At 38.5% G+C, this 23,548-nt stretch overlaps 1 protein-coding gene across 1 annotated transcript in view; it reads left to right on the top strand.

The window, feature by feature from the left end:
* Positions 1 to 23,548, top strand: part of CHN2 (chimerin 2) — a 169,709-nt gene that overhangs the window by 57,765 nt on the left and 88,396 nt on the right. The window contains exons 3-6 of the mRNA XM_063128712.1: positions 8,071 to 8,126; positions 16,953 to 16,984; positions 18,735 to 18,848; positions 20,011 to 20,299. Of these exons, the coding sequence (XP_062984782.1) occupies positions 8,071 to 8,126; positions 16,953 to 16,984; positions 18,735 to 18,848; positions 20,011 to 20,299 (491 nt within the window). The remainder of the gene's footprint in view (positions 1 to 8,070; positions 8,127 to 16,952; positions 16,985 to 18,734; positions 18,849 to 20,010; positions 20,300 to 23,548) is intronic.

The following is a 23,548-nucleotide window of genomic DNA, read 5'->3' as shown; positions in this document are numbered from 1 at the left end:
AGTTTCAAATGAATTGGTGCAGGGTGTTTTGTGTAAGAGTAACATTTACAGTTTGGGGGACTTAAAAAAATGTGTTTATGCAATTGTTATGAAAATGACCTACAGCATAAATACAGCCCTATTTAAGAAACCTAAAACATTTCAGAAGGATAGATGCAGTGTTTTTGGTGTTAAAGTTGTTTGGGGTGGGGAAGTAGTTCCTCTTAACCACCCCCTCCATAGTTTTTTGGCAATTTGTATGAAAATGGCCTATGTCATAGAGGTGTCCCTACACAAGAAACCTATTAGAAAGATAAGTGTAGGGGTTAAGGAGCTAAGTTTAAGACTTTTTTGTTTTCTACTCACTTGGCACCAAAGTTATATAAAGTGCAATAGGATATGGGTCAAATAATGGGTGTAGAGCCTACAGTGACAGAGGCAGAAATATCTGAATATCCAGCATTTTCCAAGAAAGCACCCTATGCTATGACCTCCCAGTTCCCACAGACTCCACCAACATGTTTAACATGCTAGAGAGAAAAAGCAAATAACACTGAACACTGGATCATTTCTGCAATATATTACTTCAACAATCCTCACCCAAAGCACTTGAACTGGAGAGCTTGGATAAAACCATTCAATGTAATTAGAAGTTGGAGCTCCCAGTGTAATTAGAAGTTGGAGCTGGTTGGAAGATCTGAATGAGGGTTTTAAGAAACCTACAAGGAGACTCCAAAAAGACCCCGTATGTATGAAGACCTAGATTTGTGATATTTGATATTGTAACTGTACATATGCAAAATGCTATGCAGCATTTAGGAAAATGCTATGCAGCATCCTGTGCCTCAATCTTGCTTTCTGCAAAGCCATAAAGAAACACTCCCCTCCAATAACAACAGAGATGGCTCAGGTTGAGGTTGAAAAGTTATTGATATAAATAACAGAGAAGACTAGAGCTAATGTGCATGCTCAGCTCCCTATAAGTAGTTTGTGGATAACATTTGCACTAAAGGGATTTCATAGATCATGAAGGCACTGGATGGTGTTAAGCAAGCCACTGGGGGTGTTCAAATAATCATGGGGGTAAAAGAAGCCATCATGGCTTCACCCCTACCCCTGTGCATGCTCGGCATGCAATTGCAATTTGCAGAACTACCTGCACTACAGCATGGGTTGCCATGTTGTCCAAACGAGGCATGAGACACAGCAGGGGTATCGTCATAACTACCCTACAATCCCTACTGCACATTGTGGGTTATAGGGTGGGTACAAAGGCTCCCCTCGCTGCGCTGCATCCTGGGTTTGGACGATATGGCAACCCGCACTGTAGCATGGGTAATAATGCAAATTACAGTCACGTACATGGCATCCAAGAGGGCCTGTGCAGGGGTGGGAGCAGGAAGAGAAGCCATGATAGCTTCTGATACACCTGTGATTATTCAAACCCAGACACTGCTTCCGTCATAATGCTGTAAGCCTCACAGATATAGTATATGTGAAGTGATTAGAGAAGTGAAGAAAAGTATTGCATAAATAATAATTATTAATCTGTTTCTGTCATTGTGGTGCTATTCCTAAATATCTGTAAGTTAAGGTCAACTTTTACTTGTCACAAGTATGCTAATATACACATATAACAGCTGTCTACGGAATGCCCACATTTGAAATAAATCTGAAGCTTGTCTGGGCTACAAAAAAAGCTACTCCTTTTCGCACTTATATATTCCCCGAAGACCCACTTCATCCTTGCTGCTTAAAAATCTTTGCTGACTAAAGTAATTTTCTAATGTATTTCATTTACTTGCATTATAACTGACCAGCTCACTTACTGACACAAGATCGTTAGAGCAGAAACTGTAAATAGCTCTGGGAGAGCAAGGGGAAGGGAGCAGAAAAATGAAATAAGGTTGCAAGGATTGAATACAGGATTATAAAAAAGTTGAACTGTTTATAGAATTTTTGTGTTGTACATTATTCTTCACCTACCCTCGCCAATATTCCATATTTACCATATTTCTTCGATTCTAAGACGCCATCGATTGTAAGACGCACACTAATTTCAGTAAGACCAACAGAAAAAAAGCTTTGATTCTAAGAAATAATAAACGCACCCGCAATTCTAAGACGCACCCCATTTTTAGAGATGTTTATATGGGGGGGAAAGCGTGTCTTAGAATCGAAAAAATACAGTATATTCTGTTAGAAGATATAGAACTGTTGAAACTAAGCTGAAAGGAAGGAGGTTTTGGTGGACTATTTTAATATTTTAGTATTTTTGTGTGTTTTACTTGTTGTGATTTTACTTTCTTCTAAGCATATATGCTCAGGTGAACTATTAACTGAAATAAACAAAGAATATGTCCAGATAGCAACTTTACAGAGACTTGGAAACAGACTTGGTAAAGTTGTTATTGCAGATGATATAGATATTTATTTTGTGTGTCCCACATTTGCCTCCAAAAGGAAACCCCATTTGTAATCCAAAAAGATTAATTTTTACAAATGTTTCGGAATACTCTTGATAAAATATTGAATTGTATAGCACTTCAAGCTGTTATCTTGGTAAACTAGGCTAGATCTGTTGTAAGAGATATATGTACATTTGCATAGTATTGAAGGTGCTGGTTAGATAGTGCCTATGGTAACTAACTTTTTAAAAACTATGAACTAGGTTTTTAAAGATATGAAAAGACATATGCATACAAGCAGAATGTTTATTAAGTATAATTTCCCCTAGGAAGGAAATTAAATAAATAAGAAGCTGCTTGCAGTCTGGTTAACCTGTTTTTTCCCCTTTGAATTCTGAAGGACTAGTGGAATGACCATAGTTAAGATAACTAAGCAAACAAGTCTTGATCCCCATTGTCAGCTGCATCATCTATGGTCTTTTCTTGTGGTTTGTTTGTTTTTTAGGATTATCATGCTACCTGTGCTGGATCAGAGATAGTGCAAAAGTAATGGCGAAGGCAATATCACTCCTTTTGGCCCAGATAAATAATGTACTAATACACATTTAACTAGTCATTAACATTAACACAGCCATGATAATGTGTTAAACACCATGGAAACCTTGCAATCCAACGTCATGGAAGTTTGTTTTGTGGTGGACTGAAGGCTGGGTAAATAAATCTTTTCCAAGAGGAGGATTAGAATGAACAATATAAACACTTTTAAAAAACTAAATTGTGGTGTAGTGGCTAAGGTGTTGGACTTGGAGTCAGGAGATCAGGTTCTAGTCCCCACTCAGCCATGGAAACCCACTGGGTGACTTTGGGCCAGTCACAGACTCTCAGCCCAATCTACCTCACAGGATTGTTGTGAAGATAATATAGAGAGGAGGAGGATTATGTATGCTTCCTTGGGTTCCTCGGAGGGAAAAAGGCGGGATATAAATGTAATAATAATAATAACAACAACAACAACAACAACAATAATAATAATAATAATAATTTTAAGATATAAATCAGTGTTAGGCAAGCTTCATAGCAAATTTGATCAAGAGGGCTTTAAATTGAATCCTGTGCAGATGGAGATGAAAGTCCAGAAGCAAGGGTTCGTGTAGCAGGAACTAGGAGAGCAGCTTTAGTGGGGCTGTTAAATCTCTTAATAAAAAATGCAGGGAAGTCACTGGAGCATAAACGGCATGGCTTTTGATGTCTTTATACTAATGATTAGGGCTGTGCACGGACCCTCCGATCCGCTCTAGATCCCGATCTGCAAGTTCCGGATCAGGTCCACTCTGCCCCACATCGATCTGCCTATGGTCCGCTCCGCTCCACTGCAGGGCTTCCGGATCCGGATCAGAGCTCCGTGTTTCCCCCCTCCCATAGACTTGCTTTGAAAATGTCAAATGCCTATATCTTTTTTAGTTTTAAAGTTAGAAACATCAAAATGGGCACCATGATTGCTTATAAATGTATCCAGATCTATGCCCATTTTGAAGGAAATTCAAGCATGCCCTGATTTTTGGGAAATATTTTTAAAATCCCACCCCCATTTTCAGAAATGCAGTTATCTCCATCATTTTTCCAGATACAGACCTCTAACTGGCCAACACCACAGCTTCTACCTAGATCCTTATTCATGCCCATTTTGGAGGAAATCTGAGCATGCTCTGATTTTGGGGGGATATTTAAAAATATTTTCCCTATTTACAGAAATGCAGTTATCTCCGTCATTTTTCCAGATACAGACCTCTAACTGGCCACCATCACAGCTTCCACCTAGATCCTTATTCATGCCCATTTTGGAGAAAATCCAAGCATGCCCTAATTTTGGGGGGATATTTAAAAATATTTTCCCCATTTACAGAAATGCATGTATCTCCGTCATTTTTCCACATTCAGACCTCTAAGTGGGCACCATCAGAGCTTCTACATTGATCCTTATTCATGCCCATTTTGAAGGAAATCCAAGCATGTCCTGATTTTTAGTGAATTTTTAAAGATGAGAGAGAAAGAGAGGATAGATTTTTTTTGTAATTTTTTTGTTTTTTTATATAGAAGAAGAAAAATGTATACAAACACAGTCACAGCACACAGGGTTTAAAAGACAGGGGGAAGGGGTGGTGGTTGGGAAACAAACAAACACTCCAAATGAAGAATTATAAATTTATATAAATCAAAAGTAAGGCAAAACAGAGCAAAGGGAAGCTAAGCAAAAAGTCAGAACCAACCAAACAAACAAACAAACGACCCAATCTGATCTAAATCCTATATCTCCTCCAAAACACAGCTACAGAACTACTCTCCTCTCTCCATTATTATTATTTATTTATTTATTTATTTATTTATATAGTGCCATCAATGTACATGGTGCTGTACAGAGTAAAACAATAAAATAGCAAGACCCTGCCGCATAGGCTTACATTCTAATAAAATCATAATAAAACAATAAGAAGGGGAAGAGAATGTACCAAACAGGCACAGGGTAGAGTAAAACTAACAGTATAAAAGTCAGAACAAAATCAAGTCAGAACAAGTCAGAACAAAACAAAAAAGTCAGAACAAAACCATGAACTCAAACCCACAAAGAGAGAGAAAGGAAAACTCTCTTGGTGTCTCTGGCTTAGTCCCCCCCCCTCCAACATTGGGATTGGAGGATGCTTCACATCAGGTGATCACTTATCATCACGATTGTGAGTTGAATCAGCCTCTCATCACTTCAAAAAAAGTGTTCCTCCTCCCGTTTTACCCATTCTATAAAAATTAATAGCAAGCAAACCGCACAATGAAAAATTCTGAAAATCGACACAAATGACCCCCCAATCATTACTCTGTAAGCACAGTAAATTTCAGAGATGTAGCTTTAAAAACAAAGAAGTTATAGGCATTCTTTCACCCAATGTAATCCTATGCGAAAAAAGTTCCAAAATACCGGGCAGAGCCTCGCGACTAAGTGGATCACTCCACAAAGGGGTGACTCGCTTCGTGATGGTTCACTTCATGCCCAACCTGATCTGTTTCTGCCTTTGGCGGAGGCGAATCAGGCCGATCCGATGTTGCTTCTATGAACCGAAGCGGAGTACAGCCCTACTAATGATCAGAGTATGGCAAATAAACAGGATGAAATCAATGTTTGATTCAAGAAAGTAAAAATGCCTTGATATGTAACTGAGTTTTGGTGGAATTACTTCCAAGAGAGGACTATTGCAATTGAAAGAAATACTTTTGAACAAGCAGTAGCCATAGAAAGGGAGAAGGAGTTGCACTACTTTAGAAATGTGCACACTTGCCAGAAATTTAGGAGTCTGAACATGGTGGCCCTGTCAAAAGCATCTGGAGGAAGGACTAAAGACAATACTGCTGTTGGAGTCTACTACTGAGCACTCAACCAAGGAGAAGATGTGGATCATACTTTCCAAAAGCAAATTGCAAATATTTCAAAGAACCATGAAGTAGCACTAATGGGGGACTTTAATTACCCTGATATCTGTTGGGAGAAAAACGACACTCTGCATGGTCTCTGCCAGGCATGACGAAAGGTTACAATGTTTAGGACTTTTCAGCTTAGAAAAAAGATGAATAGAGTGTGGGGAGACAGGTAAAACAATGCATGGTGTTAAGCTAGTTAAATGTGGGCTGGATGGCACAGCTACAAAGTAATCTGTAGCTGGCTGTATTATTGTACTAAAGAATCCTTGTCAATGGTTCATTTTCAAACTGGAGGGAAGTATCAAATTGGTTTGGGCCCTGTACTCTTCAACATTTTTATTAATGGCTTAAAGGAAAAGGTTGGGGGTGGAGTGTGGGGGGGAAATGCTTATCAAATTTGCAGATGACACAAAATTGGGTAAGATAGCTAATACTTCAGAAGTTAGAAACAAAATTCAAAATGATTTTGATAGGTTAGAAAACTGGGCAGAAAATAATGTAATGAAATGTAACAGACAAGTGCAAAGTTATTCATTTATTTACATTTCTATACTGTCCAACATCCAAAGCTCTCTGGGCAGTTTCCAAAAGATTCAAACCTTAAAAATACAATATAAAACAATAGAAATGCAAAAAACATTTACAAAACCATTTAAAACACGCAACAATAAAAAAAATTACAGTACCAATTAAAAACTTACCATATGCTGTCAATTGCTTGGGAGTAGAGGAGAGTCCTAACTTGGTGCCAAAAATATGACAACATTGGTGCCAGGCCGACCTCAGTGGGGACAGCATTCCACAGATGGTAGGCCACCACCGAGAAGGCCTTCCCTTATTTCCACCCTCCAAACCTCACTTGGAGGAAACACCTGGAGGAGGGTCTCAGATGATGATCACAGTGTATGGGAAGGACAGGCATTCCAACAGGTATTTTGGTCCCAAGTCATGTAGACTTTATAGGTCAAAAGCAGCAATCAATTTGGGCTTGGAAACATACAGGTAACCAGTGCAACATAATAATTTGTCTTATTATGGTCAGACCTTCTGGTCCCCGCAATCAGTCTGACTACCACATTTTTCTCAAGCTGCAGCTTCCAAAATGTCTTCAAGGGCAGCCTTACCTAGAGTGCATTGTATAATCTAACCTGGAGGTTACCAGAGCATCGACTATTATCCCTGTCCAGATAGGAGTTCAGGTGGGCCACCAATTTAAGCTGCTAGAAGGTACTCTGGGACACTGATGCCATCTGAGCCTCCATTGACAAAGATAATTCCATGAGAACTACCAAGCTACAAACCTGCTTCTGAACAGGTTGAACACCCTCCATACAGTCAGAAGAACCACCCACTAACAGCATCTAAGTCTTGACTGGATTGAGATTCCATTTGTTAGCCCTCGTCTAGTCCAGCCCATTGCAGCAGCCCAGCACTGATCTAGCACATCCACAGCCTCACCTGATGACAATGAAAATGAGAATTAGAGCTGCATTGCCTCAGTGTACTGATACCAATGCACTTCAAAACTCCTGATGACCACACTCAACAGTTTCATGTAGATGTTAAATAGCATGGGGGACAGAACTGAGTCCTGCAGAACTCCATGCTAAAGAATTCACAGTGCTGAGCAATATCTCCAAGCACCACCTTATGGAGTAAACCATCCAAGTAGGAATCAAACCAGTGTAATTGTATACCTCCCACAGCCAGTTCTGCCAGTTTGATGCATAAAGGCTATGCAGGGTGCTGATTCTAGGTGGTTGTGAAATTAACACACACACCCTCTCAAGAACAGTAATTCAGGGGGTTTGTTTTTAAAATCAGACTCACAATTTCCATTGTTTAAATGTATAATTATAGAAAAGCATTTTAAACTAACAAATAAACATCAGATAGCCTACCAGACAGAAGAAGTGGGGGGGGGGGGGCAAAATGGATAAAGAAATCATCATTCATTGTCTATGAGATATCTCTGTCATTCAAAGAGCAAAGCCAAGTGAAGCTGGACTCTAATTTCAGGAACAAAAGCCTATACCGGCTGGCTCTTGTTTTTATGTATAAATTCTGTATGAATCCTAAATGTTATTTATAATCTCATCAACGCACTATCTTCCCTTTGTTTGAATTTGGTTTTAAGCATTTGCTTTAAACCTATAGAAATAAATGTTGGTATTCATTGCAGCCTTCTAATTATTCTTATATTTTTTATCTTTGATAGTGTATCAATTACAACAGGAAGCACCCCGTCCCAAGAGGATTATTTGTCCTCGAGAGGTCAGTTCAACTTTCGCTTTATCTTGTTAAATGGAATGAATTGTCAGCAGCATATTGATACTGTTCATCTTCACATTTCAAGTGTGCTGTGAATTCAGCATATGTTTGTTCATCTGCACAAAATATTCAAAAGCTCTCTGTTTTCTTAATTCTAAGATAAGCATGTAAAAATGTGCACTGATATGTGTCATAAATCAGTATTTAATTATAAGAATTTAGTTAATAATGACATTAAACTGTTCTCTTAGTGCTATTGCAAGAGTTCTTATGTTCATCAAAGTGTTATATATTTTTGTGCTTATCTTTATCATAAATTAAATGTGACTTCCCCTCAGCCAATATCATGCTGTTTTCCAAAACCCATTTGTGCTCTGAAAATATTAATTTGACAAATGTTTCAGAATACTGTTTGTAAAATATTGAATTGTTTCCATGAAGACAATGTGTGAAGTGTGAAGACAATGCATAACAACTGATAAAACTGTACTGTTACAGTCTGATTCTCTATTTGGTTTCCCACATTTTCTAATGAAGTGATGCTCTTACCAGCTTTATTTCCATGATGTGTTCTAGGGATAATTGATCTTGATTTTGCAACATCCTGGATAGAGTTGGTAATAATTTTTTGTCTTGGGAAAGTCAGCACCTCATTAAAGAGGTGCTTTCTCCCCTAAGAATGTTCCAGGCAATGTTTGCACAGGCAGGGTGTTTTGTTTTTGAAGAACATTGGAACTGTTCCTGATCAAGGATGCAGATCTTCTGCAACTGTTGATGCAGACTTACTAACTGGAAAAATGTGCATTTCAAGTAGCAGATCCCTGTAGGTGGATCTATTCATGGGTAATCAACCTTGCCTGATGTTTCAGTAGATTGTAGCAGAAGGACTCCAGCTTTCCTCCAGAAATAGGCTTCCCAACCGGTGGATCTTCTGACTAGAAAGTGTACACATTAGGCAAGAGTCCTCCCTATAGCGGATCCATGTATTTAAAAGCATCTGAACTATCAGGCTGTAGGGCTCATGAGTAACTCTTTTGTTCTTTGCAATGTAAATGGCACACCCATACAGAACTGCAGGTTGTTTCTCCTTACTTTAGGAAGAAGGTGCAAGGCTCAAACATCACTTTAATTTCCTCTACTTATCTCTTTAACACAATAGTATCCACAATGATTTTTAGTAGAGGGGTTTCTGTCCATTCAGTATTAAAGGCAAGAAAAAAATAGAAACAAAATGGCTTAAGGCATGCTTAGGCAGAACAAAAGTACTACAACTCCCAGTGTCCTGCTCATACACTTCATTGAACTCAAAGTGGCATACAGGCATTCTTTATAAAACTCTGTGAGTTAGGACAGGCTGACGGAGAGTGATTGTGGATGGGCTGTAGCTCTGTGTGAGCTTTGTGTGGTGCTTTGCATGCACAAATTCAGTACCTGTTATCTTCTGGTAGGGCAGGGAAAGATTCATGTCTGAAACCCTGAAAAGCTGTTGCCAGTCAAGAGTTCTGGATGTCAAGGCATAAAAGGCTTCATTCTGGTTCCAAATGTTGTCAACATTGACCCTATTCAGACAACACGCTAAGCCATGGTGGTTAAGCATTTTGAGCTAAATATTATGATTTAGTGTGTCGTGTGAACCATGACTTAGCATGTTGTATGATCCATTCTTAACCATGGTGGCTACGTAACCACAGTTTAAACACACTCACTAACCATTTATTGCAAAACGGCTAGCAGCCTAACCATGGCTTAGAGTGTTGTCTGAACAGGCCCATTAGCAAGTTGCTCACTAGGAGCTCTCCTTGGTGCTGTTCTTGCCCCACCATGCCCCATAAGCTTCCCAAGACCAAGACAGAACACTTCAAGGCTGAGTGGGGATGTGAATCCAAGGTCCCCCTAGTTTGACATGTTATCTACTGCTCAACATTTACTCTGCTGTGAAGCCTGACTCTTTGAGAGTAACAAAGACACATCTGAGCATTCTGCTGCCATTTCCCTTACTGAACAGTAACATACGAAGTGATCATATGTTATTTTATTCTGAATGTTTTTGGCCTGGCAAATAGATCAGCCAGTGGTTAGCTGAGAACAATTAAAATGGCTCTGAAATCGCTTACTTTATTATCTTGGCAGCAATCCTTCATTCACACGGACTTAAATGCATACAACTTTGTACAGGGTTTCAGCTAAAATGTGACAAGTTCTTGAATGTTGCCAATTTATCTGTTAAATAATCTCTATAAGAGTAGGAAAGTTGATCTAATGCAGTGAAAACATCATGCCTACCTAAGTTTAAAAGGGACTGATGTCAAAAAGAAAGGAAAGGAAAGAAAGGAGAGAGGGGAAATAATGTTTAGCCAGTGGTATAGAATATTGTGGGTCATTGTATCCAGTTTCTATGCTTTACCGTTATCATAGATCACTTTTTTTTAATCGGAATATGCAGCTGAAACAGGAGGAAAGGAGGCACAAGTGTGCCTGGTTGGCAGAAATTGGAGTAAATTTACCATGTCCAAAAAGTGAACATTAGAAATCTTGTGTATGTCTTTGACTGTGGTTCTCTGATAGACAAAAACGGCCTCTTACCCTTTTAATGTCCTGTACAGTCCCAGTGTAGAAACTAGAAGTAATTAATTATGTAATGGTTTTGCTTAGAGAGAGTTGAATATTGGCTGTTTTGTATATGTAGTTGCTTGAATTTGCTAATGGGTGGAACAACAAAGTGGCTTCTTTCATGAATTGAGAACCATATCAACTTCATTTGCTGAGTTTTTGCAGAGTTGGAGAGCTCTGAGCTATTACTCTGAGTTTGGCTTGATGCCTCACTTGCCTGTATTGTTAGCTCTTCTGTAAAGCATCAGATGTAGAATCTGCCAGATGAACAGTTGTTAGTTTTATAGCATCAACCTACAGATAGTTTTTCCAGTTACGCAATAGTGCCAGTTTTCCCCTCTTCCTACCAAATCCATATCATTAATACTTTATTTCTGTATATGTGAAATCATGTCATCTACACTGTCCTCATTTAGTTATCTTACATTTTGTACACAGTACTAATGAAATTTTCTCCCACTGAATTTCCCCCCAGATTTGGGGGTTCTGATTTTCTTTGTCTTCATTATGGACAAACTTGGGCTGGAGTTCTAGATTTGGTCAGGATTATTTCACTTGTACAGTTTGTTGTTCCATCTTTGTTTCTTTCATTTGTACAAATAGAATCCAACAGGGCACTTACACCGATTCCCTTACATACACACACACACACACACACACACACACACACACACACACACACACAATTCTTGTTTGAAGCAGGGCTGTTAGTTTCTGGAACAGGGCAGGTCGACAGAGTTCATAGAATCATAGAATAGTAGAGTTGGAAGGGGCCTATAAGACCATTGAGTCCAACTCCCTGCTCAATGCAGGAATCTACCTTAAAGCATCCCTGACAGATGGCTGTCCAGTTGCATCTTGAAGGCCTCTAGTGTGGCAGAGCCTATTATTATTATTATTATTATTATTATTATTATTATTATTATTTATTTATTTATTTATATAGCACCATCAATGTACATGGTGCTGTACAGAGTAAAACAGTAAATAGCAAGACTCTGCCGCATAGGCTTACAATCTAATAAAATCATAGTAAAACAATAAGGAGGGGAAGAGAATGCAAACAGACACAGGGTAGGGTAAGCAGGCACAGGGTAGGGTAAAACTAACAGTATAGAGTCTGCACAACATCAAGTTTTAAAAGCTTTAGGAAAGAGAAAAGTTTTTAGTTGAGCTTTAAAAGCTGCGATTGAAGTTGTAGTTCTCAAATGTTCTGGAAGAGCATTCCAGGCGTAAGGGGCAGCAGAAGAAAATGGACGGAGCCGAGCAAGGGAAGTAGAGGCCCTTGGGCAGGCGAGAAACATGGCATCAGAGGAGCGAAGAGCACGAGCGGGGCAATAGTGTGAGATGAGAGAGGAGAGATAGGAAGGAGCTAGACCGTGAAAAGCTTTGAAGGTTAACAGAAGTTTATATTGGATTCTGAAGTGAATTGGAAGCCAATGAAGAGATTTCAGAAGCGGAGTAACATGGTCAGAGCGGCGAGCCAAGAAGATGATCTTTGTGGCAGAGTGGTGAACAGAAACCAACGGACTGATGTGAGAAGAAGGAAGACCAGAGAGAAGAAGGTTGCAGTAGTCCAACCGTGAAATAACCAGTGCATGAACAAGCGTCTTGGCGGAAGAGACAGACAAAAATGATCGAATCCTGGCAATATTATACAGGAAAAATCGACAAGATTTAGCTACTGCCTCAATATGAGGAATAAAGGAGAGCGAGGAGTCAAATATAAAGCCAAGGCTACGAGGACCTCCCTACATAATTGGTTCCATTGTCGTACTTCTCTAACAGTCAGGAAGTTTTTCCGGATGTCCAGCTGGAATCTGGCTTCCTGTAACTTGAGCCCATTAGTCCATGTCCTGCACTCTGGGATGATCAAAAAAAGATCCTGGCTTTTTCTTGGGAAGCTATAGGCCTGGTTCAGACAACATGCTAAACCATGCTGCTTAACCACAAAAGGGTTAAGGAAATGCATTATGCATTCCCTTAAACATTTTGTGGTTAAGCAGCATGGTTTAGCGTGTTGTCTGAACCAGGCCACTGAGAGTTGACTATGGAGGCCATGGTGAAATTGCTTTCTGTACTCCTTCCTAACAGCTCTCAAGTTTGAAATCCTCTTCTTTCCATTTTCCACTGAGTTATAACCAGTTTCTACCATATTTTATTTTAAAAACAGACTAATATCATACAAATAACTTTGTATTTATTCAAATGCACCAGACTCACCTTGTACAAATTGCCCTCCTATTGCTAGATAATTATGATTCATATGTATAATGCGACTAAGACACCAAAGCTTATGTTTGTCAGTTTCAATCCTAACATGGCCCTTGACTAATGTACTAAAGGTCAGAGTATGCAAATATTTGTGTTCTGGATGTCATATGTCTTAATAATGCACTTTTAACATTTTCCCATCATTAACAGATTATATGATTAGGCTACATAGCTGGGTGTGAATGCATAAAGGTAATTATGGAGGCAGAAAAACACTGCTGTGTGGTTGTAAATTAATCTCTAGAACCTGGCAAGTGGTGACAGTGAACCTCGCCTATTCTCAGTTACAAAATCCCAGTTAAAACATCTTTAGCTGCTACCACTTATTTCCACCTTTAGTGCATTGATCCTGGACAGATTTAACATTCTGGATTAGATTTTGGAAATATAGTCAGGATACTTTTTCTTTGCTTCCCATCTTGAGCAATACTTTATCTTGGAGGTTAAAAAGCAGTACTTTTTTCACTTTCTTCAGCTGAGCAATGGCAGCAATAACTCCACAACTTTCCTAGATGAGAGTGTGTGTGATGTTGCACTCGTGACATGCTTATGGGTTCCTGGTCAACAACTCATTGGCCACTCTGTGGACAGAATGCTGGACTAGATGGACCCATGGTCTGACTCAGCATGGGGTTGCTTCAGAGAAAGCAAGGGCCCCTATTGCTCATAGTCAGAAGAGAACATATACATCTTTTGAAACCACAAGTAAATGAAATGAATTTACTTTCATCTGTTTCCACCTCTGGTTTGAGAAATTTTCATCATGCATTCTCATTTGCAATAAATGATTCTAAATATGAATAGATATAGATATGAAGGCAAGCTACAAGGTGGGTTACGAGGGGGTGTAGAAGTTTGTTCCATAAATATGCCACAAATTGCCAAATGTGGATTTTTAAATCCTGACAATCCCAATTTTCTCTTTCTCTCTCTTTTAAAGTTTCTATTCTTTAAAGTTGCTGAGAAATGTTAAGAATGCTTGGCAAATTTCTCCTATAAGAATGAACTTGGGAGACCTAGAGGTGTGTAGAATATAATATAATACATTCAGTACTTTCTGTCCCTTGTGACTCATACGTTTCAAAACATTTTATTAGGGCTACACCATAGATTATCTGGCTGATATATTATAACAGCATATGCATTATAATAAGATATTCTATAATAGCATATTCATTTTTATTTATTTATTTTATTGCATTTGTATACCACCCCATAGCCGAAGCTCTCTAGGCGGTTCACATAAGATAAAAACACTTAAAAACAATATACAAAAATTAAAAACCACAAAAACATGCAAAATGCACATACATTTAAAAATCACTACAACAACTTTACAAATGATGAGCCAAAAAACATTTTATTTTATAATAATATTTTTGTTAACTTTGAGGTGCACTCAGTCTTTGTTTTATGTTTAGAGACTTCCGGTACTGGGAATTCTGTAAACCGCCCAGAGAGCCCTGGCTATGGGAGCGGTATATAAGTTTAATAAATAAATAAGTAATAATAATTAATAGTAACAAACACACCTGTTTCTTTAAGAGAGAGGAAAAAATCATCCCATCTGTATTTTATGTACATCAGAAAAAGAAAATGTTTGTGTGTTTTTTTCAGGAATTCTGAGCGCATAGCTAGATGGGGCAATATCCCGGGGATCACCCCAGGATTGTCCCTGTGCATCCACATGACATACAGGGCATCCGGGGAGCAGGGAGGGATGATCCCTTCCTTTCCCTGGGCTATCGCCCTACCCTTTAATCCTGCTTTTTCCGTAGTCGCGGGATGATCCGCATCGCGGTTTGTCCCGGCTCATCTTGAGTAACCATGAGGAGCTGGGAGCCAGGCCCAGAGCTCCTCAGGATAAACAACTGTGAGTTGGGAATGATAAGCATACGATAAAAACCCTGTACATAAAAGCTCTATAAAAATGGAAGCAAAACTGAAGAATTATGACATCATCTAAAGTACCTGTAAACAAGTATAAATAAGAAACAATGAACACCCAATAAATGTCTCATATCTTTTTGTCTAGAGCTCAGATCTCAATTTTGCAACGAAAACAGAAGTAGATTCAGTGAATTAACAGCCTCATTTAAAGCTCAGACTCAACCACCAGCTTAGAGCACTTCAGGCATTACTGTACTAACACAAAGTGTTTGAGATCATTCCTCTTAAAAAGAGACGGTTCATTTTAAAACATTAAAAGATCATTCACACATTAAAATGAAATGTTAAAGCCTACTTTTATAAACCCAGTCATAATTTTAGTACTAGTTGATACAAGACTGTTAGTTAAACGGAATTACTATTTAAATTAGAGACATCTTCACTATCAGTAGTCAAACTCTACTTTCCAAGTATTAAACCAGCATTAAACAAAACTATAGTGTGTCAAACTTTGTAAAGAACTGCCCCCTGCTGGCCTAGCATTTGTTTGCTTACAAATGCCAAATGAAATGTTCAACATTATGTGTGGCATTTATGATTAATTCATTGTGTTTCTCCTGATAAAGGGCACCATTCTTCAGACATTGTTGCTCTGCAAGCACAATTTGTTTGAATGAAATTAATAGACAGTGCTTGTTCCTTTAGGGTTGCAAACTGGAAGCATGCTTAGGTGGAATTCAGTTGCATTGAAATGAATAGCATTTCATTGTGAGTAGACATATATATGATTGAGGTGCCAGTCTATTATATTTTCCCTCTTAAGAAAGTAATATATAAATCAATTCATTTGTTTCAATCAGTCTTTTAAGCTTTTAAAGTGTTCCTTAGACTTAACATTTTGATTATTTTATTAGCTATATTTAATACGTATTGGTGGTAAATTGTTCACTTACTGTAAAATTTAACTTCTTTGTTTAAGATGGGTTGTGAAAGCCAAATCTGAATATAGAACATTTTGGAGTGCACAAAGTTGACTTCATTAAACAAATCTAGAGGGTTTTGTTTTTTTAGTAAGGCAGTAACTTCAATTAAAAGGCAATTCAACCACACAAAATCTTTAAATGACCAAATGTCAGGTTGTGGGACTAAATCAACTGGAATCTAACTGCTTTAACTTAACTGAAGGACTGAGCCATCTATTTTAGCGTTCCACCCTGGATTCAATTCCACAAACACCTAAATATGTGATTGGTGTTAACCATCTGTTGGTGACTGTGTACGAAGTTCCAAATCCATCTTCAGGAACAGATTCAGGATTAAGATATCTAGCTTTTTTGTATGCTGCTTGAATCTGTATAAACATCACCCTTGCTGGATTGGGATGCATTTTCTTTGTGCTTTTATAAAAGGCGTATTTTCTTTGTTGCACCTGTAGATGAGCTTTTATAAAATAACAATGATCAATAAATAGTATTTGCATAGTGCATTTGAGTGTTTGGAGCCCTCACATTATTTTGCTGTTAACGTAGCTGCAACCCAGAGAGTTGTTTTCACCGTATTGCAGATGGGTGGCTAAAGCAGAGAGAGTAGTTTGCCTAAGGCCACCTAATGTGTTCACGACAGAAAAAAATAAATATAATTATTTTGCTCTCATTTGAATAAGTTCAACTTGAAATATTTGATAGCATTGTTATAGCTATAAGTTGCCCAGATCCTTAGGCTTCCTGAAGGCAAAGGAACTTCAATCCATGCGCAAAGCCATCCCACCTTCAATGGTTTCCCCATTTATTTTCACGGAAGGCAACTATACACCTGCATTCCTTTGCATCAGAGTATAACCAGGGCTTTTGCATTGGGAAAAATATTTTATTGGCCTAAATCCAGTATATAATTATGTATGCTTAAACCAATTGATTTCAATGGGCTTAGATATGCCTAATTCTGTATTGGATTTAGGCGGTTGTTTCACCACCTTAAATTTTATTGTTTGTCTTCTACTTTATATCTAACTACATTGTTAATATTCATGTGTGTGTGTTTTTAATTTTCATTTAGGTGGAGAACAGACCAAAATACTATGGAAGAGAGTATGTATTTAAACTCCTTGTAAATATTATTTTATAAGCAGTCATTTGATGTGTGCCACTGTGCAATATGAAATTATTAATACAGAATTCTTAATGAGGAGACTATGTATCTCAAAATTGTATCTCCCCTAACTTTCCACATTTTTTCCTTGAAAGCCCAGATTCTCAGCATGCATGTGAATGAATTTCCATTCCAGATGATACCCAGAGCATATAACTCTTTCTGCACTATTTTGCAATTAGCAGCAAAACCATTAATTTATTTTTGAAAACAAATTAGGGCTACTTTTATAAGAGCAGCACTGAACCTAGATTTGTTTCTCCCCTCCACCCTATCACTACCATACAATACTCAGCATTTGAAACACACCATTACCTATATGTTCTGGCAGAAAGGAGACTTAGGCCTTTGCTAGACCTACCTTAAAAAGCGTGACAGAGGAAGGGAGAGCCCGTGATGCAACTATCTCGGGTTTTCGTGCTATACGACATGCGCGATGAGCTCACAAAGAAAGCCGTCGCACCCGCCATTTTTTAGGCCTATGTTTAGGGCTAAAAAAAATTACCATGCATTTACTATGTTTCAAGTAAAAACAACCACAACCATCTGCTTAGCTTCGAAATGTTCAAAGCATGCTATAGTAATTTTACTAGTTAAATGTATCTGCAGCCTAACAGTTAAACTACTCTGCATATTGTATTTTACCCTTCTTCAAAGGTCACAGCTGAATTATTGGTTCCAGTAAAGTGATAAGGTCATATTTCTTCGTCAAATTACTGTGGTAAAAGATCCCTGAAGTGTTTGATTTCTTCTAAATTGAATGAGTGGAGGGGGGAAAGAGATTGAAACAATTAAAAACACACACACACATACACACACACCTAACCTCAAAGTCACTTTACCCTTCCCTTTAGATAATTCACTGTAGACAGAGCATTTGCTTTTATCCAGCACCTTCTCTGTAGCTCATTTAAGTCTAGATTCACAAGTGCTTAGCTTTCAGTGCTGGCTTGTGAGAGACTAAATTTAAGAATTAGCATTTTTAAAAAAATCCTCAGATTATTTAGAGTTAACATCCTTCCTGTTACCAGTGAGAAGGTAAGGGATTCTGATAGAGCATCATGACTAGTAGCTATTATCCAATGGCAATTGGTCTAGACCAGCTAGACAATTTTAAACCACAGTTGCCATTATCCCTGAACATTGGCTATGCTGGCTGGCAATGATGCAGGTTGCAGTCCAACAACGTCTGTGGACACAAGGTTGGGAAAGGCTGGACTAGACAAATTTTTGGATTTTGGATACTGTTTCCTCTTCCAGGGTTCCTGTGCCTTCAGCCATCCAAAATATGTTCTGTACTAAGAAGGCTCTGAGAGACACAGTAGATGTGACACTAAACATGTCAATAGGAAGCCCATCCACTATTGACTTTCTCAAAAAACTAAAACCAGGTGCAGGGTCCAATTTTCATTGGGTGTAAGGCACACAAGAAGGGAGGTTTAACTACTCCCCAACTGCAGTCCTGACAAAACTCCTCTCCCACACTGTTGATTAGACTCTGATAAATAATTAGCCCCAGAGAAAAAGCCCTAAATGGCACCAATCTGTACATATATGCACACAACTTATTTGTGATCTGTTATGCTGCTGTAATCTCTGTGCCATCTTTATCTTTCTTTAAAATGAGTTCCTGTGGCCTTTCCCCCCATGTATAATTATTCTCTAAATTGCTGGCTTTTTTTCTGTCAGGTTTCATGGGATTATTTCTCGTGAGCAAGCTGATGAATTACTTGGAGGTGTAGAAGGAGCATATATTCTCAGAGAAAGCCAGCGACAACCTGGTTGCTATACTTTAGCTCTCAGGTGAGCTCTACTATTTCTGTGTGTAAACTTTAAGAAATGCTTGCGTATCATTAGGGACCTAAGGACATGTACATTAGCATCATGTTTTTAATAACTATGCAAAATAGTATACTTTTAAAAATGGTATAATGTAGTCAAACCATCTGCTGGATATCATAATCCTTTGAGAAATTTTAAAACATTAATTTTTGCATATGTAATAGTTGATTTTTGTACTTTTGTGAACTGTCTACATAAGAAAAACAATGCCAGTGCCCCATACTATTGCATTTGCAGAAAAGAGGCTCTCAGCCCATCTTCATGTTATATGGACCACTGCAGACCAATGCTGCTGATTTCTAAGTCATACTTATAGAATGAAGAGCACGCCAAAGTCCTCAAATTGCCCTGGAAGACTCAAATGTAATTAAACATTACATTGACACCAATGTGAACCAAGGTTAAAAGTTTTGGAACTGGCTTTAATTGCTGTCCCTGCTGATCTGCAACTGTGGTTCACGTTTGTGTTGTGTTGACTGCGGTTAAGGAGAATGGAATGGGAATTCACACTCTGTAAGGGAGTAGAGATTGATTTTTATTCAAAAGATCTCTTCCATGTATTTCACCATGGTTACATAATTAGGAATGTTACTTCTGCACTGGTAGAAATCTATTTTAACATGTTCATGCGGCACCTGCCTTGAATTTAAACCTCTGTCACATGATAATGTACACCTTCCTCCTCTGCCTCTTCTGTCTTTTTATAGTAGGGGTGCAAGTTCTCAGGCCTAGGAGCCAATCTGGCCCACTTGGGGGGCAATTCTGGTCTTCCAGGGTTTCCCAAATGGCCCCCTTCCCCTTTCCCCCTGACCACCAACTGTTTGGTGGTATCCCTGATTTTGTGCAGTTTTTCCCCATTCTAAAAGGTTCAAATGCATCTCCTGAGGCTTAGTTACTAGCAGTAAGAGCCTTAAACTAAAATATGCTGGTATTTTTGGCCCTGCCTCTTTTCTGTTCAGAGCTCACCAGTGCAATCTGGTCCCCATGAGCTTCTCTGAAATGAAATCCAGCCCTTGGGTGGAAAGAGGTTCAACATTCCTGTTTTATAATGTGCATAAGCTGAAAAAATCACATTTGAGTGTTCAAACACTAATGCAACAATTTCATTTGTGTTTTAATGCAGATTTGGTAATCAGACCTTAAATTATAGGTTGTTTTATGATGGGAAGCATTTTGTAGGGGAGAAGAGGTTTGAATCCATCCATGATTTGGTAACGGACGGCTTGATAACACTGTATATAGAAACCAAGGCTTCTGAATATATTTCCAAAATGACAACAAATCCTATCTATGAACACATTGGATATGCCACTTTGCTTAGAGAAAAAGTATCCCGCAGACTGAGCAGATCAAAAACTGACTCCAGAAAAGCTAGTGTAACAACATGCGAAGAAAATGCACCAGTTGAAAAGGTAAGGAGGTTAATTCATGAGGAAGTCAATCTATATGTATATGTGTATGTGTGTGTGTGTGAAAGAAAGAAGTTTTAAATTATGCAAGTGGGGTTGACATTAAACCACATTGAGTGATATGCTAGCATTTGAAATACTGGTGGTAATATCAGTTCATAACAAGTACCAGGTGAAATGGGATTTATGGTGTAATTCTTTTGCCTTTCCTGGGAGTACATTCCAGGTGATTGCATGCCATGTCTACAAAAGCTTCTCAGTGATTTCAATAGAGGGACCCTATCTCCACCTATTATGGAATATGTGTCCAGATGGGATCCTACAGTTGAAATGAATGGGACAGCCCACTTGCAAAAGGGTGCCATGTATTCACCGAGTACATACAGATATTTAAATGAGAACGAAAATATAGCAAGCTGCCTTATACTGGGTGAGTTTGGACGATTGCATTGAGGGAAGCAACTATCGTGGCTTCTCCCCCCACCCCTCCATACATTTGCCTTATTCCCTGCACTGTGGCACAGGTTGGCATGTTATCCGAAAGCAGCATGTGGTGGGAAGGGGGATTCATACCCACCTTACAACATCTACTGCATGTCATAGGTCCAGTATGGGGAATAATGCAAATGGTGGTTGTGCACAAGCGGGGGTTGGAGGGAGCAATCACAATGGTTACTTCCCTCACTGTGAACATCCGAACCTAGTCACTTAGTCAGAGCATTGGCCCATTTTGCTCAGTGTTGTATAAACCCTAACTGGCAGCTGCTTTCCAGGGTTTCAGATAGGGAGTTCTCCATTCTCCCCCAGTCCTACTTGGAAATACTGGGAATTAAATTGAAACATTCCGCATGCAAATCGTGTGTGCAAATCATGTGAGCTGTGGGTTATTCCCTGACATAGGACCTGGTAAGCAATATCCATCAAAAGTAGAATGCAGCCTCAGTCTTGATTCCCTAATGGTAGAACATGTGCTGATCGCCCATTCACCAGATCTCAAGTTTGTTCGTCTTTCGCACAAAGTGCAAATCTCCCCTTTACTATTTTGCCTTTGGTGAATGGGACTGAATCTGGGGACTTGGTTTTTCTTTCTTTCCACCTTTACATTTCCCAGTTATAGTTGTTTTAATAGCTGTGTAAACTGAATAGACAAAAAGTGATTGAGATAATGCAATTCACAGAGAAAAAGAGCTAAAATCAGGTGGAAATTTAAGACATTACACCATATAAGTAAATGAGAAATTATCTTATAAGAGGCTGTATGGTCATTTTCTGATCCCATAGACTGAAAAATATTGCAAACAAATCCTACTTCTGGTATAAGTGCTTTTGAAAATTATTTAAGATATAGAATGTGTTTACATCACCATCAAAGTTATTTTGCTGACTCACTACATTGAAAAGCAGTTCTTGACTGCTAGATATATTATTTGTAGTGTTTATTTATGATGCTGTTCCTATCCCATAAGAGCATTTTGTCCTCTATTTAGGATGGCAGCTGTCTAACGTTGGGCTTGCTTTGGTTAGTAAGTACCACAAATGAACAAGGGAGACACAAGCAAAGTGAAACAGATGAGAAACCTTTTGCTTATATTTACAGGGATTGACATTTTCAAGCATGTACAAATTAAATTTGATTAATTAGACATTAAGATTATGTACAAGGCTCCCCAGGAAAGACAAGAACCGTTAAGAGCTGTCATGAGCTACTGGTTTGTATGTTATTTCAGCATAATACAAAGCTTGGTTGCCTAAAATAGAGCTGTGTAGGGAAAAATCGTGTTGTCACACCTCTGACAATCAGTTCAGTGCCATTGTAAGCTCTTATCTGTGGATCCATGTATACACTTAGTCTGTGTATGAGCTGCTTTGTACAGTAATCTTTACATGCTCACCTGCTAAATACATTGTCCCGTTCAACTGTTCAAGTAGGACAGGACAAAGAAAGCCTGGATTGAGTTCTAACTCCCACAGCAATCTTCCAAATAGGTGATTGGTATTGTGATTGCTGGCCATGCCAAAGGTGCATTGGGGTCACATATGTAGACTCATTCAGCATGGAACAACCTGCACATACTCCTGTGTGTTAGATATGGTGTGAGGAATTTACTATGCATAGCTTCTTTTTTATATGCATGGAGTATATCCAACAAGGTTTTAGGTATGTGGAGCTTGCTTCCATGCAGTGGCTATATAAAAGAATGGGGAGAAGGAACATGCTACAACATGGTATTAAATATAATCACAGCAATGAGTATAATAATTTTAGATTGTAGGGGAATACATGAAATTCCAGGAATATTGGATAGTACAGAGGGTTATGGGATGTTGCAAACATCTTAAAATTAAGAGACGATGGCTTGGAGCCAGATTTAGTCATACTTGGATTTGGTGAACCCCTTGAAATCAGTGGGATTGACATATATCCCATTGATTTCAGTGGGTCCACTTTGAAGACTAAATCTGGAACCAATGTTATGTATGAATCTGTGAAGGCAGGCAACAAATGACCTATTTATAGTCTGTTCTTCTGGTCATCATCCATTCCAAGCAGATAATTAACATCATGTCGTTAGTAACTAACTCAGTACATATGACATGGAATTGCATAATCTGTGTTTGAATTGGGAGCCCATGCCATATTCATCAATGAGGTTCACTGATCAGTGGACTGGAGGCACCAGTTTGAAATGTGAAGAAATAGTTTTATCCAGAGGAAACATTTATTCCTAGTTGGGATGAATTACAGTTCCTGCTATTAATATCCCTGCAAATTTTGGTCATGAAAAGCTCTTCTATTTTGCAACCCAGTCTTTAATTCAACACAAATTCATTCTGCTTATGAACTTAGATTGAATAAGTTGATTAATGGAAATAGAAAAGTAGCCTTTAGTGGTTTATTTATTTTTTCATGATGGGCTGGATCCAGACTTAGTTATGCTTAGATTAGACCCATGGTAATCAATGGAAAATAATTTGGTGGTGATTTACTTATCCCATTGATTTCAATAAGTCTTCTCTAAGCATGAGTAAGTCTGGATTCAACCCATGTCTGTGGGTGTGTCTTCTAGTCTTCATATTGTGATCCATGAAAAATAGGACAAGATTATAGAAGTACTGCTGTAACATAATATTTGTTAATTTTGCTTGTTTCTAACATATATATTAAAAACAAAGATAATTGTATGCTTGTTCTTATGTATCTAAAAAATGTACTAGGGAAAAATGCCAGAGGAAATTGTGGATTGTGGTTAG

The sequence above is a fragment of the Elgaria multicarinata genome, chromosome 1 (genome assembly GCF_023053635.1).
Source record: "Elgaria multicarinata webbii isolate HBS135686 ecotype San Diego chromosome 1, rElgMul1.1.pri, whole genome shotgun sequence".
In the NCBI taxonomy this organism is placed as follows: Eukaryota; Metazoa; Chordata; class Lepidosauria; order Squamata; family Anguidae; genus Elgaria; species Elgaria multicarinata.
The sequence above is the reverse complement of the archived record's forward strand: the minus strand, read 5'-3'. Positions and strand labels throughout refer to the sequence as shown.